Source organism: Bombus impatiens, unplaced genomic scaffold, assembly GCF_000188095.3.
Source record: "Bombus impatiens unplaced genomic scaffold, BIMP_2.2 scf_0670, whole genome shotgun sequence".
Classification (NCBI taxonomy): Eukaryota; Metazoa; Arthropoda; class Insecta; order Hymenoptera; family Apidae; genus Bombus; species Bombus impatiens.
In genome coordinates, this window is record NT_177089.1 from 624,304 (window position 1) to 641,011 (window position 16,708).

Sequence of the window (16,708 nt, forward strand, 5' to 3'; positions counted from 1 at the left end):
CTGCTCTTTATGCAGCCATAACTTATACAACGGTAGATACTTTTGTCGTCCTGTTGATTTTTCATGTTTGTGGACAACTTTCGATTCTGAGAGACGATCTAAGGAAGATTCATTCGTGTGATGACAAAAATGTAGAAATAAAATTACAGCAGATCGTGCAAAAGCATGTATATATTAATAGGTTTGTATTAGAAAAAATCGTTCTTTTGTTGACGATGGAAAGAAAGATTGAAGAAGCACAGTAATGAGTATGAATTATAATCAGAAGAATCATGAAATACTAAGTACCGAAATTAAATTCGTGAATTTAAAATCTTTCTAAGTCCACCTTTTACTTTCTTTGTCTTAACCTATAAATGCATAATGTTAACATCTGACAATTATTAATCGCGTCGTATGTATATTTAAGGTTCGCGGAAACGATAGAGAAATCTTTCAACATGATGCTTCTGTTTCAAATGCTCGGTTGCACCACTCAGCTATGTTCTCAGACTTATCAAGTTCTTATGGTACGAAGAATAAAACATTCATTTCCAAATGGATAATGCATTGTCGAAGGATACAGCAAAAAGTATTATAATAACAAAATAATACATCATTTTTCTCATAATTTAATTTATAGTCACTTGGAGAGGAAGCAATAGAACATATGATTTTGCAAATTACGTTCCTGTTGATATACGTAATTTACGTGATGTTGCAATTGCTCTTATATTGTTACATGGGAGAAAAGCTAACTGTCGAGGTACATACTTTTTATAAATAAAAAATGGATCAATCGACGTTTTGGAAAATAAAATTTGCAATTTTTTTCAGAGTACAGAAATTGCCAACACTGCGTACAATGCCGAATGGTACAATTTACCTCCCAAGAATGCAAGATGGCTTGTAATTATCATGTGCCGTGCCAGGTCTTCACCCTTACAAATTACAGCTGGCAGATTTTGTTGCTTTACTTTAGTGCTATACTCTCAGGTAAGCGTAAAGCGGGTATAATTCAATTAACGGATACAAATTTTCCTAAAATTCTCTGGATAAATTGCGACGTATCCGAGAGATACAATGACTAATTTATAACGTTGTGCCAATTTTTGGACAGAGATTGTGTCCATATGAAAAATGTTCAATTTTATTCAAATAGTTGCAATATAAGAATTCTATATACATGTAAAATATAGGTATCCTGTTTGAGAGAAGTATTAGATGATTCTTGCTGCAATTCTATCAGGACAGATTCTATCCTTGGAAGATATGTATCGATAAAGATTAGTTAGTAAATCCTGGAACACATCTTATGTAAGAGATATAAAAATATCGCACAAATTGACTGCTTAGATTCTAGCGTATTGAGAGAGGAAGATATATCGAAAAGTAGAATAAATGCAGCGGTGATATATCGATCTTAGGACATAGAATTCTAACCGAGGCAAAAAGTAGATATATAATATTACGTTAAGAGAAATTAAGGTATACACAGAGGGTCCACGTATTTACCAGCCGTAGGTATATGTGTATACGTCCCAGACATGTCAGAGGAATATAGATAGGAGTAAATCTATAGATGTGACGATATTCCAACAGAAATTTGGGAATGAGTAGGAGTTAGAAAAATATGTAATGATATCTCATATTTACATAAACGTATACAGAGCAATCTTTTCTTTGTGTTCAGGTCTTAAAAACCTCGATGGGGTATGTATCCGTTCTACTCGCAATGAAAAATAAATAATGTACTTCTGCAAATTTTACAACTGTCTATCAACTTGATAAAAGAAGAGCTACGATAAGAATATTTTAGTATATTTCTCTAAATGATAAATTATATCTCAGAGCAACGAGAATTAAAATGGTGAGACAAAAAATTAGGCACTGTGGAAAGTAATGAAATTATTAATTACTAAAGAGATTCCTCGATACCACGAATACTTCTCACAAAACCTTTCCTTCTGCACCTGGATATTCTCCAATTTTTTCCTTTTCTTTTTTTAACGATATTATGTTTAGGGTGCTACTTTGAGCAACGTTAAACCTATTCGTAGTCGATTGCTAAGAGACTAACCGCAGACATGCCATTGATAGATATTTAATAGGTTTATGAACCGTAGCTGCAACTGGTACTTTTGTTACTAACGTGTTCGTGTTAGATATTATCTTCATTCGCTGCTATTTACCCCATTTCTCAGCAATTATGCGCTATTTTTAAGCGAAAACTTGGACATACTGAGGATACATGACAGTCTGTGTATCAGCACGGCTAGCTTTAATCAAAAACAATGATGTTTCTGCTATTGTGTTACGAAAATTACTTTTCTAAACACTTTTCGATAGCGAATAATCATTTGCATAAACATATAAACATGGATACGTACACCACCTTTGCAAATATTAAAAAATCTTATATAATACACGTTAATTGGCACGGATCATCAAGAAAACGATTAATAAGTACTTGGCGAATTTTTTAGCAGATTCCTAGATAAATTATTAAAATTAGATAAAGTGGTGTACAATACCCGCTTGTTGCGATGGTCAGGTCTAATATATTGTCAGGACGATCAGATATGAGGGTGGATGTTTGAAATTGGCACGTGCGAATTTTCGCGTAAGCGGTGGCTCCTCAGTGCGCGGCTACCGTAGCGATTTTGAACAGCGAAGGAGACAGTGGAGCGTCCAAACATCCGCTTGTCGATCATAAGTGATCGTAATGCGTATCCGTTCATTCATCTCTTTCGTTTTTCACCCGTGAATGCTATCCTTTCTTTTTCCCCGCTTGCAGAGTAATACACAAAGCGAGTCAGAAGCTGATCTAGGTGCACTTCATCCAGCCACGTTCCCTTACGACGTCAGCAAGAGTCAAAATGTTGAGATCGCATGGCCGGGACAATTCATGGGCTCGGTGCTAAGCGCGATATGCTATTCTTGTTTCGACACGTTTCTTGCGGTTCTCGTGTTATACTTGTGCGGTCAATTAACTGTTCTTAGGATGGCTCTCGAGGATCCAACTAACGTGACAAAGCAGAATAATTACGCAAGCTTCTATGAGCGACTGGAATTCATTGTGAACCAGGACAATCAGTTGCCTAGGTTGGTAGAAGCGATTTATCAGTACGCTAAAAATGTTTGCGCGAATTAAGAAATGAATATTAGAAAGATATTTCTTTCGCAATCCAATTAGTGAAAGGAGATTATTCCAAAAAAAAAAAAGAAAGAAAATAGGAAATGTTAGTCGATTTATCAGATCGAAAAATCGTTTAGGATATAACTAGTAAACAAATTTAAAGAAGCGTTTATTCCAAGGTTTGCCGTGATCGTGGAAGATCGTTTCATACTCGTTCGGGTTATAATCTACACGTCGTTGTATTTTCTGACTGGATGCCGTATGACAACCGTATGCTAAAGTTAATATTACATTGACATTTGTTCGACGAGGAAAGAAATTGGTACGTAATGCAGTTTCTTTTCCGTTTTAGTCCGTAAATCAGATGCAAGTGGACGTGCCAATAGTTGGAATGATATTTTTCATCATACACGTAATTTATACTGTGCTACATCTTCGCATTTATGACCATATGGGTGAAATGCTTCGTGGACAAGTGAGTTATTTATGTATAAATAGAAAATTTGTCCAAAGGTTAAAAGCTTCATTTCTTTCTTCCAAATTACGCTTCCAATATTCTAATAGAAGATTTGTTTTCAGGGTGCAGGTATTGGACAATCAGCGTACGATTGCAACTGGTATTTACCACCGAAGGATGTCATTTCATTAATTATCGTGATGTGTCGAGCGAAAGTATCGTTTCAAATAACAGCTGGAAAGTTCAGTTCCTTCTCCCTCGAACTCTTTGATACTGTGAATCAAACGATCATGGAACTAAATTATTTTTTCACGGACTTCTACAAACATTTAAATATGCATCTGAAGAGTTCGGAATAATATCTTGTCAAGTTCTAAAAATTTTTATTTGATATCTTACCATATGGTTAGCTATGAAATATCGACTGATAGATGAAAAGTAACACAATCGTATGGTTGACAAATGTTTGTTCTCGTTTAGGATAATAGGAAACACAGCACACTGCGTATTTTATAAAATCACACTCCTTACGGAATAAATATTTTGATATCTATTCAGAGTTCTGTATCAAGATTCATATAATCTGATAAAGATACTTTTAACCGAAGGAATAGAGATTTAGTACGAAGAAATTGTACATTCGAAGAACTTGATAAAACCATAAAAAAATTGAGATGTTGATAAAACTCACACTTTATAGAAATAGTATCTCTCCCAAAGATTTCTTCCTAAAACGAAAAGTTCCTGAAGAGAACTTGCTGAAAAAAAAGTATGGAATAGAAAAATGCATTTCACATTTTAAAATTGCAAGAAAATGGTGATATTACTATCACGAATACAATGCGCATTTGCACATTTACAACACAATATAAAAGACCACAAGATAGATATAAATAAATATGTAGCGTAGAACTATCTATACGTTTTATCACTGCAATCAACAGGGAAAGACTGCTCTTATACAGATCTGTGAAACTACCTGAAGTCTTAATGTATAAATGGGAAATTTGACAGATCTGAATTTTCTAAGTTAATTCTAGTGATGCATTAAACCTAACCCTTAAGTGTAAACTATATAAATATAATTCTATTAGTTGAAAATTTTAATTTTATGAATTACATATTTTTTATTTTATAAAATTACTGGATATTGTATTTATCATTTAAACAAATTTCTTCGAAAACGCTTACTTTCAATAATAGGTGTTTATTACTGGTGATATATTTGCTCAATAAAATTGAAAAAATTCTTTTGCTTGTAAACTTTGAATCGTATCCATGAAAGGAATATAGTGTCGAATTAACAATATTGTAAAAACGCAATGCGTTCCCTGTTTATTCCCTCGTACTGTGGAAGAGGTTGTGAATAATTGCGGATGAACACTTGTAGCAGCCAAACTGTAATGATAGATCCAACTTACTTAGAGACAAAGTTGAGAACGGCGCTGAACTACGCATTCACGAATAATTGATATCATAACGCGCATGAAGGAGACGCGCGCTGAGGAAAACGTCGTAGTAGCTTTCGAACGTGAGAACAGGTAGTTCAGTTATGGGAAAAAATGCCTCTATGGATATCCAACGAGGTAACTTTACAATTTTTCAAATTTAATTAAACATATTCGAAAAATATTGCAGTGCCTGCAGATATTTTTGTTTTATCAAATTAATTTACAAAATATCCTAATTATTCGAAATAAATAAATAGGTAAATGAGAATAATATGCAAAAGGGAAAAAAAGAAAAAGGAAATTTATATTTTTAAGTAATATATCATACAGAAAAAAAGAAATACAGTATATTAAATTTGACGGCCCAGAACTATTCTTTGGATGATAATAATTTAGATTCAAAATACGAGAAAAATAAAGATTATATTCTAAAATAATATTATAGATAGTGAATAAGAAAAATTGTAGGTATATTTAATCTCAGGGTTCTGAAATATCTTTAAGTACCCATTCATGACAGATAGTGATATAGATGTAAGGTATATGTACGGTTGGAACTATTACATGCTGAGATTTATGGGTATCTGGCCGGAAGAGAGGAAATGGTACCGAGCTTACAGTTACCTCGTTCTTTTACCGTGTATCATGATGCTGTGCTTCGTATGTGCTCCACAAACAATTAACCTTACCATGATCGCGAGTGACTCTGATCTGGTGATCGAGAATCTATCGACTAACATTACCATCACGCTTTCGCTTATGAAGACAATAGTTATTTGGTTCAGAGGCAAATGTGAGTATTTAAAAAATTAACAAAAATACATTTATCGTGTTAATTTAACTAAAAACACTATCAATTATCTACTTTGTAAATCTTATTCTATTGCTTTATTCTATCATATTCTGTTACCTATTTATATTATATTTTAAGATATTCTTTAGTCTTATTCTAATTGCTCCACAAAACGAGCATTCAAGACGTACTCTATCTGGCATTTTCTTCTCTTTGCAAGCATTAAGACCTCTGATAAAGTGCATGGTCAACGATTGGGACACAGTGATGAACGAAACCGAACGGGAAACAATGGTGAACATTGCGATAATCACCAGAAAGACTACAATGAGAAGCACATTGATGGTTAACATCGTAGTTCTCGCTTTTCTACCTGCACGACTATCTAACATGAGATACAACGACAGCGCACTGTTCTTTCGTGGCTATTTCCCCTACAACACTAGCATCAGTCCAAATTTCGAATTGACGATGATCGGTCAATTCGTCGCTACTGTTTATGCAGCGAATACCTACACAGCTATAGATACTTTTGTCGTCCTGTTGATTTTTCATGTCTGTGGACAGCTTTCGAATTTGAGAGACGATTTACAGAAGATTCATTCGTACGATAAGAAAGATGTAGAAACGAAGTTGCGGAAAATTATTCAGAAGCATGAATATATTAACAGGTTCGTATTCTAAAGATATTGTTTTATTGAAAATGGTAAGAAAGCTACACAGTAAGGAGAATAAATTATAATAAGCGTATTCATGAAATATTAATATCTTAAATCAAAATTCATCGATTTAAAATTTCTGTACGTTTATCTTTTATTTTCTTTGTTTTAACATGTAATTGCATAATTTAGCCGCCGTTTAGCAAATATTAATCATGTCGTACGTACATCTAAGGTTCGCGACAACGATAGAGAATTCTTTCAACATGATGCTTCTGCTTCAAATGCTGGGTTGCACTATTCAAATATGCTCTCAGTCTTATCAAATCATTATGGTACGAAGGTAAAAATATCAAGGAATTTTCTAAAATAAATACATCAGCTTTGATATAATTTAATTTATAGTCATTTGAAGAGGAAGCAATGGAATACATGATTTTCCAAATTACCTTTCTGTTGTTATACGTAGTTTACGTGATGTTGCAATTGTTCCTATATTGTTACATGGGAGAAAAACTAGCAGCCGAGGTATTTCTTATAAAAGGCAAATTAGTTAATTGACGTTTTCGGTGATGAGAAATTATTAAAATTCGCAATTTTTTCAGAGTACGGAAATAGCTAACACGGCGTACTACGCCGAATGGTACAATTTACCTCCCAAGAGTGCAAGATGGCTTGTAATTATTATGTGCCGTGCCAGATCTTCACCGTTACAAATTACAGCAGGCAGATTTTATTGGTTTACTCTAGCGCTATATACTCAGGTAAGCGTGAACGAGTCCTAATACGATTTACGAACACAAACTTTCTTAACAATTCTGTGATAAATTGCGAAGTATCTGAGAGCTACAGTGACCAATTTATAACGCATTGTCAATTGTTGACACAACAAAAATTATAACGAGTATTAGATGATTGCTGTTCAATTGCTGATCAATTCTAGCAGCATTGACTACAGGCTCAGAATGTATCGATACAATTTAGGTACCAAATTCTGAAACACATCCTGTGTAAAAGACACAAAAATATCTCGCAATTTAAATGCTATAGGTTACATTCTAGCGTATTAAGAGAGATGGATATAGTAGAAGAAAAAAGCGTACGAGTATAGAGAATATAGAGAACTAAACTAAAAAATAGATATGCGATATGGTATATAGATTAAGAGATGAAAAAATATGTACACGGTGTTCACGGTATTTCTAGACAGCGTTCTTATCGTAAACGTTAAGTATGAGGATAAAATGAATAAGGAACAAGTGTTACTGTTATTTGTAAGCAACATAATGGCGTATGTAATTTTTTTATATGTGTGATAATATATGTGCAAGTCTTTAGATGCGACGATACTCCAGAAGAAGTATAGGATTGAATGAGAGTTTGAAAAATATGTAATCCAAGTCTCTCTTTTCGGACTGCGAAGCCGAAAAATAAGTAAATGTATGTAGGGGAGAGTCGTACGGTACCGACCGTCGTACAATAGCGACCAAAATTAGTTCTACTTTTTTTCACCAGGTATTAGCAATTTTATTTGAATGAAAAAATGAATATAACGATCCTGTGCAACATATTTCGGAATCATATTGTTTGTTCCACAGCTTTCGCTGTTCTGACATTTTAAACTTGTACATTTTGACGTGCTGATATTTTATTTGTCAGGTAAGTAAATGATTTTTACTATTTCTTTATTATGTATACTATATCTAATCTATTAATTGTAATTACCTGCCCCAACTTTTCAATTTTCTTTGTATGTTATATACATTACAATCTAAAAGGTTTCCACATGTTTCTCGTCCAGCATCCAACAAATCAGTAGTCGACCAGTACACGTCAAATTCTTTTTATCAAGTTGTCAATTTACCAAAAATGTTGTCAATTCTACATACTGAGTTTCACAAAATTAATATCACTCCTTTTATTAAGTCCATTTGTATTACAAACATATTTTTTAAATTCTGATTATTGCTAATTCTAGCCCAAGATATAACAAAAAAGCTTAGAGTGGTCGGTAGTGTAAGAAAGCTGCAAAAGCGCAGGCATCACCTGCTTCTCTTTTATTTCCTCGTATCGTGGAGGAGGTTGTGAATAATTACAGATAAATACATACTTGTAACAGTCAAACTGTAATGACAGATCCAACTTACTGAGACATAAAGTTGAGAGCGACGCTGAACTACGCATTCACGAATAATTGATATCATAATGCGCATGAAGGGGACGCGCGCTGAGGAAACCGTCGGAGTAGCTTTTGAACGTGAGAGCAGGTGGCTCAGTTATGGGAAAACGGGCCTCTATGGATATCCAACGAGGTAATTTCACATATTACCTAATAAATATTGGTAAAAACCAGCGAGATTAGCAGAAATTTCTCTTTTATCACTTTAATCGTTGAAAATAAAAAGTGAATAATTGAAAATAATACAAAATAACTAAAACTGGAGACTATAATTTTAGATATTACTATGGATAGTGGAAGAGAAATATGACATATTTAATCTTGCGACTGTGAATTATTTTTTAAGTACCTATTTATAGATAGAGATGTAGATTTAAACAATGTGTACGCTTGGAATTACAACCTGCTGAAGTTTATGGGTATCTGGCCGGAAGAGAGGAAATGGAACCGAACTTCCAGTTACCTCGTTCTATTACCGTGTATCATAATGCTGTGCTTCGCATGTGCTCCACAAACAATTAACCTTCCTATGATCGCCGGTGACTCTGATTTGGTGATCGAGAATCTATCGACTAATATTACCGTCATGGTTTCCCTCATGAAGACTCTGACTGTTTGGATCAACGGCATACGTAAGCATTTCAGAAAATTACACAACAACAAATTAAACAATAAATATGGATTTGTCTTCTTTTTTTAATTAATTAAAATTACTACCGCATACTAATACTAATTACCACTAATACTAATTACCACATACTAATTACTACCACATATGCAGCTTATAAATCTCATTGTACTGTTCTATTTTGTCATATTCTCTTATCTATTTAGGTAATATTTTAAAATATTCTTTAATATTATTCTAATTGTTACACAAAAGGATCTATTAAGACGTATTTTATCTACCATTTCCTCCTCTTCCAAGCGTTAAAGTCTCTACTGAGATACATGGCCAATGACTGGGACGCAGTGACGACTAATATCGAACGAGAAACAATGGTGAACACCGCGAGGATCACTAGAAAGATTACAATAGGAAGCACATTGATGGTCAACATCGTAATTCTCGCTTTTGTGCCTGCACGATTGTCTAGCATGAAAAATAACGACATTACACTATTCCTTCGTGGTTATTTCCCATACAACACTAGCATCAGTCCAAATTTCGAATTGACGATGATCGGTCAATACGTGGCTGCCATTTATGCAGCGAATACGTACACAACTGTAGATACTCTCGTTGTCCTACTGATTTTCCACGTCTGCGGACAGCTTTCGATTTTGAGGCAAGATTTAGGGAGGATTGATTCGTACGATAAGAAAAATATAGAAATGAAGATGCAGAAGATTGTCGAAAAGCATGAATATATAAATAGGTTCGTATTAAGGAAATTTGTTATTTTGTTGAAGATACTAGGCAATATATACAGCGAAGAGAATAAATTAGAGTAAGCGTATGCATGGAATGTTAATTTTCGATGTTTAAGTTCATCAATGTAAAACCATTGTATGTTCGTCTTTTCGTTTCTTCGTCTGAACATTTTCTTCGTCTCAACCTTTAAACTCATAACGTTGCTGTCATTTGCTAACTATTAATCTTGTCATGTGTACAACTAAGGTTCGCGGGAAGGATAGAGAATTCCTTTAACATGATGCTTCTGTTTCAAATGCTGAGTTGCACCATTCAGATATGTTCTCAGTTTTACCAAGTTATGATGGTACGATGAAAAACATATCTTTTTTCAAGTGCATATAATATAAAAAAATTTCAAAAGGTATTACAAAATAATATATCATTTTTCTCATAATTTAATGTGCAGTCGTTAGGAGAGAATACAGTGGAAGACATGATTTTTCAAATTTCGTTCTTATTGATATACGTATTTTACGTGATGTTGCAACTGTTCCTATATTGTTACATGGGAGAAAAACTAGCAGCCGAGGTATTTTTTAGAAAAGAAAAATGAATATTGCCGTTTCTAGTGATGAGAAATTATTCAAATTTTCAGTTTTTTCAGAGTACAGAAATAGCTAACATAGCCTACAGTACAAAATGGTACAATTTATCTCCCAAGAATGCAAGATGGCTTGTAATTATTATGTGCCGTGCCACGTCTTCACCCTTACAAATTACAGCAGGCAGATTTTGTTCCTTTACTTTTGCGCTTTACTGTCAGGTAAGTGTAAACGAGTTATAATACAATTTACAGGTAGTATTTTTATGTACTATTATTTCGGAAATGAAGATCATTTTCGATCCTTTAAATAGACTGCTGCATGTCTTTTTATGTCATATGAAGCGATTTGTGGAGACGATGGGCTTAAATAGCTGTAGCTGTGACACGTATGTCACTATCGTTTCTAAAAGAATACTGCAAGTATAAAAAAGTGATATACGCTGTTATATTGGTCATAGGAAATCGTAAAACTTTTTCCTGACAATTTTTTTTCTAATACATGCCATTTGGAAAATACCAAGAAAAAAGCTGGCTAATAAATTCGTGAACACCCTATTTGTTTAAGATTTAGCTTAGATATAAAATAAGTAGATGCGTGTAAGCCTTTAGATGTAACAGTATTCTCAAACACGTTTCGGAATGAGCAGAGATTAGAAAAATATGTAATGCAAATCATTTATCCGGAGTGTGAAGATGGATAATAATCAAAAATATGTATATATATGTATAATATCTCACATTTACATAAACATATACAGAACAACATTTTTTTTTTGTATTCAGGTCATAAAAACCTCGATGGGGTATGTTTCTGTCCTATACGCAATGAAAAATAAATAATAGACGATCCGATACACCTGTGAATTTTACAACCGTCCATCAGCTTGATAAAAAAAGCGTTACAAAAAGAATATTTTAGTATATTTCTCTAAATGATAAATTATATCTCAAAGTAATGAGAATTAAAATGGCGAAACAAAAAAATTAAATACTGTGTAAAGTAATAAAATTATTAATTATTAAAGAGATTCCTCGAGACCACGAGTGCCTCTTAGGAAACCTTAAAGATATCATCTTTCCCTCTTTTCGCAGATCGACATTTTTCCCATCACAATTGTTGAGAACAAAGAAAAGTTGGTCACCGTTTGCTTTGACGCGTACAGATAAAAAATGAGCAGACTTCCGAGTTTGCTGGCAAAACAATGTACGTGTGTGTAGTTTAGTGAAGCTTGGTACAATTCTTCCTGGATCCTACGCCAACGAGTTGATGATCCTACTCGATATATGTATACTTGTAATGCATAAATGCTTTTGCTATACCCATTTTATACCAAACTATTAACACACATATCAGCAAAGGTTTACAGAAAGTATGTGGTTTGCTGTGACAGCCGTCAGGTGAGTACACAAGTTAGGGGAAGGTTCTTCGCGTCATTCGCATCCCCTATGCTTGGTTTATAAATTCGTGCGCCGATACAAACCAATGACAGTCACGCATGTGATACGGGGATATGATTTTCTGTGTCTTCAGGTCAGACCAGTAGTACGCTAATAGTGTCAAAGCAGCATTTATGGAGAGTGTAAGGGCAGTTTTTTTAGTGGGTTGAAATTAGCATTTAGCAGTTCCACATAATTCACATTATGCATAATATGCATAGCATGGTATTTCTACTCTCCTTCGAAAAAAAGCCGAAGCTAAGAAATACTTTCTTTAAAAAAAAAACTTACCGTTTGGATTCCTCCTCTAGGTTCGGCTAACCGTGTACTTGCCCCTCGTCTTTAACCTTGGAGAAAATCGGAGCTGAGAAATCGTCAATTTTGCGGCCGGTGATAGCATTCGCCGTATAGTTCGATTCGAGTCATTCGAGATCTGTTCGTTTTTTGGTTTTACCGACATCTTTGACATTTACCTACAATTAACAAAAAGTGGTGATATAGGTGATATAGGTGATCATGGTGATATAGGTATCAATAAAATTTGATGGCTCAGATTGGATAGTAGGTTTAGTTTAGTGATCGAAATTTGCAATATTTCTGGCGGAATCGTTTATCCTCCTATTTTATCGATTGTAAATAATTGCCTAAGTAGTATATTACTGTGCTGTATGCAAAAAGTAATAATGTTTGTGTGCAATTTAATGGTATTATATAAAATAATTCATACATAACTACACATTTTTCCATTTTTTGACAATTTTCTACCTTATCCTTTTAATTAAGAAGGTGCTTTCTTATTTTTATTATTAAATGAACCTCGCTTTGTCTCATATTTTCCTGATACAATTTGTTTCCATATAATATTGATATGTATGTGTTCTTGTCTCACTTGCATGCTAAAGATTTTCTTAAAACATTGTAACTCAATTTCTTGGTTGAAACGAAAACAACATCGAGGCACGAAAAATACAAGAAACGCAGTAATAATTGAAATTGAAATTGATTGAAGTATATTAAAGTTAGTTAAAAATGTCCTACGTTACCTCTGTTCATGTACTGCGAACAAGCCTCTGTTTACAAATGTGAAGGAGTTTCGCATCGAATTTAACACATAAATGTGAATAAAAACGTAGTATGATCCATGGTAAAAGTTTCTCAATAAAGGCAATCAATTATTCAACGATGAAGACATAAAGTATCCAGTGAGTAGTTAAGTTAAAGACAGTTTGTTAGCAGGCGAAGACGGTTAAAAAAATTTGTCTATCCTCGTAGACGCGAAACTTCGAAGTTTGCTCGTACTACTTGGAAGTTGTAACATTTTCACATGAGGTGGTTTCTCACGTACCAAGAGGGGCAGGCATTTTTCTTTCGTGTAAAGTACGAGAAATTCGCGGCAGTCATTTGATCGTGCAGCTGACGTGTGTGTACTTCTAATGGACTTCGATGCAGGTATCATTTTTAATTATTTTCGTGAATTTTACTTAATCTTCGGATATGTCATGGGATACCTAAAAAGAAAAATACAATGAAGAATAAATTGTATAGTAACATTCGAATTTCGCTTTAAAAAGTTGCAGCATATCTCAGTTAATAGAATCACCCTTTATATTTATAAAAGATATACAACATGAATTTTTGCTATCACTTAATTTTTATTATAAAAAATATGATCATTCTAAACTAACTTTAATATCTCGTAGTATTCAATAAGCGTAAGATTTTCCACGAACTCGTTTACTTTTGAGGATTGAAAACAGCCATAGGATGGAATCGTTGGAATATGGAACTAATTGGCATCTGGCCGGAACCGGGAAGAACTGACGAACGATTGTCACATTTCAAGGCTCTAATTTATTTGTCCATAATAACTATATTTGGAACTGGACCGCAGAGTGCGAACCTATTTTTCATATGGGGGAATCTTGAGTTGGTGACAGAAAATCTGTCAACAGCTAATATCCCTGGTATAAACGCTATGATAAAGCTGATCTTTGCTTGGTACTACAAAGACTGTACGTATAAAGAGGACAAGCGATCTACTAAACAATTACAATGTTGCGCGCTTAAATTTTATTAGATTTGTTAAATCACATTTCTCGCAGAACAGCGATTTTGCTCTGGAAATATTACCAGTCCCCTCAATATGAGCAAAGAATAAACTTTGAATTTAAGAGAAATAACTACACTGGAATCTTTTACGTTCTTGCACAGATTTCTTTTTGTTTTTGGTATTTAAATTACATCAACTGCTTGGTTATTAGCGATTATATTATTTTATATTTTTTTGATATTATGTTACTTGTGTACTTATTGCGTTACTTATGTTACTTATACCTAAAAACTCGGTAAGGTCTTTTGTTTCGTTAATATATATAAAAGTTGTCCTTTAGTGGTGTTATCTTGCAAAAATCTTGTTGTTTACACATTGAAGTGATACGAGTTAATAGGCCATTTAACAAATTAATTGGATTATATTTCAAGCTTTCAAACCTATCATGAAGTCTTTCTACGATGACTGGCGCAGTGCGAAGACGGAAGAAGAAAAGACAGCGATGCTGAAGATGGCTAAACCTGCGAACTTTATTTCCGTCTGGTGTTCAATATTAACTCTCACAATGGTCACTGCATATTTAAGCCTTCGATCTATTAGCGTCTATCTTTCTGATAGATTACATGAAAACCGGGATCATTTGAGCTTGTATCCTGGATATTTTCCCTATAACATTCGACCAGTACCGATATTGTTAATGACCAATTTTGCTCAAGTAATTGCGGGATATTCAGCTACTATTTGCTATACCACTGTCGACACTTTTATCGCTATGTTAGTCCTGCATATATGTGGACAATTTGAAATTTTAAGGAAGAAATTAACAAGATTATTGGACGGCGAGGAAGGAAATAGAAGCATAGATGAGTTTCGAAAGGAGTTGGTTTGGATTATTACCAAGCACGAGCATCTGAACTGGTGAATAGCATATCTCGATATTTACTAGCTTTTTACATATTAGATTATTATATAATAGATTTCTAAAACGATCCTTATAACATATTCCAAGGATATTCCTTAACGTATTAAATGTGCATTATTTTGTTCTTAAGAACAATACTAGGAAATTTGAGTTTTCTTTTATACTATGATAATCTCAATTCTTCTTCGATACCATGATGTATTTTGATATTACCATATTTCAATATTTAACGTGTATCCAAGGCTATCATTTGTTAATATTCCAATGCTTAAAATTATCCTATCCTAGTATTTCAATATTATAATATTTCATTTTCTAACATTCCAATCTGAAACACTAATCTCGGTAAACATTTTTATTAAAGGCATGCACAGACGATCGAAAAATGCTTTAGTACGCTATTGTTGCTACAGATGTTACTGTGTACCATCGAAATATGCTTTCAAGGTTTCTTGTTCTTCAACGTAAGTTACGTTTACTATATTCTTTGTACTCCGTGGTTGTAAGATCACAGTAATAACGCAAATTAACCAGGTATTGATTAAAAACGAAAATGGAATCTTCAACTTTCAACTGGTTTTCTTTGTCCTCTTCGTCTGCTTCATCCTTGTACACGTGTATCTGTATTGTTACATAGGCGAGATGCTTCTCATTCAAGTAAGTAATCCTTCATGCCACTGTAATCAACATATTCATAACTGAGTTCTGATAGATCCGATCTCATGCTCCTTGTAAATTGGAAATCGTGCATAGAGTTTTAATGTCTGACTCGTCTCTCAGAAATCAACAATTATCTGAATCGTGTTATAAACCATGAAATCCGAACCGTAATAGAATACATTTTTATAGCATCGCTTGTTACTAATTTATTATTGTCCAAATAAAAAATGATAAATGTGAACACAATACTTTCAATAATCATAGAATAGATACATAATAATCTTACAATCATCTGTTTGAAGAGATAATAGACACACACACACGTATCTAGATTTTTAATTTATATTTAAAAAAAGTACACAGAAATACATTTCGTACATTTCGTACATTTGAACGAAAATCTCACAAACGTCAAGATAATTATAATTCTTTTTAATTCATCGATGCTCGACGAACAAACGAATGAAGCAGAGGCTCACGAAGGAAGTAGAAAAGTTACTTTGGATGGTTTCAGAGTAGAGAAATGAGCAATAGCGCGTACGAATCGAATTGGTACAACGTCTCACCTTCTCAAACCAAATGTCTTCTATTCATCATGAACCGGTCCACTCGTCCACTTTGTTTGACTGCAGGCAAATTTGGTATCTTCTCTATGGAACTGTTCAGTACCGTATGTACAAATATCGACTCATAAACCACGGCTATCGAAGTACATAATTCACTTTCATCAGTAAAATCACTTAAATCTTGTTTTAGATTCTGAAAACAGCGATGGGATACCTTTCGGTGTTACTAACAGTTGCAAATAACGATTAGACTTGTTTATCCGTAGTCAAGTTGCAAACTCATCTTTAGAATACGTACCCTGATCTGTACGATTGCTCATCTACAATTATTTGAACGAAATGTTATCACAGTTACGACACATCACGGTACCGTATGTAAAACTTGAGCGTATTAAACGTTACAACACAAGACTAACCGAGAAAGTGAATATTCTCTACATCACAAAAAGAAAATC

The 16,708-nt window shown here is 33.8% G+C and overlaps 6 protein-coding genes across 6 annotated transcripts in view; all 6 read left to right on the forward strand.

The window, feature by feature from the left end:
- The window catches only part of LOC100746311 (odorant receptor 22c-like), a 2,866-nt gene extending 962 nt beyond the window's left edge, over positions 1 to 1,904 (forward strand). Inside the window, exons 3-7 of the mRNA XM_033322800.1 lie at positions 6 to 181; positions 410 to 509; positions 623 to 745; positions 817 to 975; positions 1,673 to 1,904. Of these exons, the coding sequence (XP_033178691.1) occupies positions 6 to 181; positions 410 to 509; positions 623 to 745; positions 817 to 975; positions 1,673 to 1,729 (615 nt within the window). The 3' untranslated portion in view covers positions 1,730 to 1,904. The remainder of the gene's footprint in view (positions 1 to 5; positions 182 to 409; positions 510 to 622; positions 746 to 816; positions 976 to 1,672) is intronic.
- A 69-nt stretch (positions 1,905 to 1,973) lies between these two features.
- Positions 1,974 to 3,294, forward strand: LOC105681237. Its single transcript, XM_024370159.2, has one exon. The coding sequence runs from the start codon at positions 2,747 to 2,749 to the stop codon at positions 3,131 to 3,133; it is 387 nt and encodes a 128-aa protein (XP_024225927.1). The 5' UTR covers positions 1,974 to 2,746; the 3' UTR covers positions 3,134 to 3,294.
- Positions 3,295 to 5,472: 2,178 nt separating this feature from the next.
- Positions 5,473 to 5,853, forward strand: LOC117152116. Its single transcript, XM_033322793.1, has one exon. It carries the CDS (start codon positions 5,540 to 5,542, stop codon positions 5,837 to 5,839), a length of 300 nt encoding a protein of 99 aa, XP_033178684.1. The 5' UTR covers positions 5,473 to 5,539; the 3' UTR covers positions 5,840 to 5,853.
- Positions 5,854 to 5,914: 61 nt separating this feature from the next.
- LOC105681238 lies at positions 5,915 to 8,084 on the forward strand. Its single transcript, XM_033322801.1, has 4 exons — positions 5,915 to 6,499; positions 6,671 to 6,821; positions 6,884 to 7,006; positions 7,081 to 8,084. The coding sequence occupies exons 1-4, from the start codon at positions 6,063 to 6,065 to the stop codon at positions 7,261 to 7,263; spliced, it is 894 nt and encodes a 297-aa protein (XP_033178692.1). The 5' UTR covers positions 5,915 to 6,062; the 3' UTR covers positions 7,264 to 8,084.
- Positions 8,085 to 8,496: 412 nt separating this feature from the next.
- LOC100746426 (odorant receptor 4-like) lies at positions 8,497 to 11,049 on the forward strand. Its single transcript, XM_033322802.1, has 5 exons — positions 8,497 to 9,289; positions 9,586 to 10,036; positions 10,279 to 10,378; positions 10,481 to 10,603; positions 10,679 to 11,049. Exons 1-5 carry the CDS (start codon positions 9,073 to 9,075, stop codon positions 10,856 to 10,858), a joined length of 1,071 nt encoding a protein of 356 aa, XP_033178693.1. The 5' UTR covers positions 8,497 to 9,072; the 3' UTR covers positions 10,859 to 11,049.
- Positions 11,050 to 13,396: 2,347 nt separating this feature from the next.
- LOC100744262 (odorant receptor 9a-like) lies at positions 13,397 to 16,702 on the forward strand. The gene is made up of 7 exons (XM_003492289.4): positions 13,397 to 13,504; positions 13,801 to 14,067; positions 14,537 to 15,023; positions 15,392 to 15,491; positions 15,562 to 15,684; positions 16,202 to 16,357; positions 16,444 to 16,702. The coding sequence occupies exons 1-7, from the start codon at positions 13,489 to 13,491 to the stop codon at positions 16,501 to 16,503; spliced, it is 1,209 nt and encodes a 402-aa protein (XP_003492337.3). The 5' UTR covers positions 13,397 to 13,488; the 3' UTR covers positions 16,504 to 16,702.
- Positions 16,703 to 16,708: the final 6 nt, after the last annotated feature.

Excerpts from the sequence above, each read along its gene's own strand:
- LOC105681237 (XM_024370159.2), top strand. The coding sequence starts at position 2,747 with ATGCTATCCTTTCTTTTTCCCCGCTTGCAGAGTAATACACAAAGCGAG.
- LOC117152116 (XM_033322793.1), top strand. The coding sequence starts at position 5,540 with ATGACAGATAGTGATATAGATGTAAGGTATATGTACGGTTGGAACTAT.
- LOC105681238 (XM_033322801.1), top strand. The coding sequence starts at position 6,063 with ATGGTCAACGATTGGGACACAGTGATGAACGAAACCGAACGGGAAACA. Across the intron at positions 6,822-6,883 it reads CAAATCATTATGGTACGAAG|TCATTTGAAGAGGAAGCAAT; the intron begins GTAAAAATATCA and ends TTTAATTTATAG. Across the intron at positions 7,007-7,080 it reads GAGAAAAACTAGCAGCCGAG|CAGAGTACGGAAATAGCTAA; the intron begins GTATTTCTTATA and ends TCGCAATTTTTT.
- LOC100746426 (XM_033322802.1), top strand. The coding sequence starts at position 9,073 with ATGGGTATCTGGCCGGAAGAGAGGAAATGGAACCGAACTTCCAGTTAC. Across the intron at positions 9,290-9,585 it reads TGTTTGGATCAACGGCATAC|CGTTAAAGTCTCTACTGAGA; the intron begins GTAAGCATTTCA and ends TCCTCTTCCAAG. Across the intron at positions 10,379-10,480 it reads AGTTTTACCAAGTTATGATG|TCGTTAGGAGAGAATACAGT; the intron begins GTACGATGAAAA and ends TTTAATGTGCAG.
- LOC100744262 (XM_003492289.4), top strand. Across the intron at positions 15,492-15,561 it reads AAGGTTTCTTGTTCTTCAAC|GTATTGATTAAAAACGAAAA; the intron begins GTAAGTTACGTT and ends CAAATTAACCAG. Across the intron at positions 16,358-16,443 it reads CTATGGAACTGTTCAGTACC|ATTCTGAAAACAGCGATGGG; the intron begins GTATGTACAAAT and ends ATCTTGTTTTAG.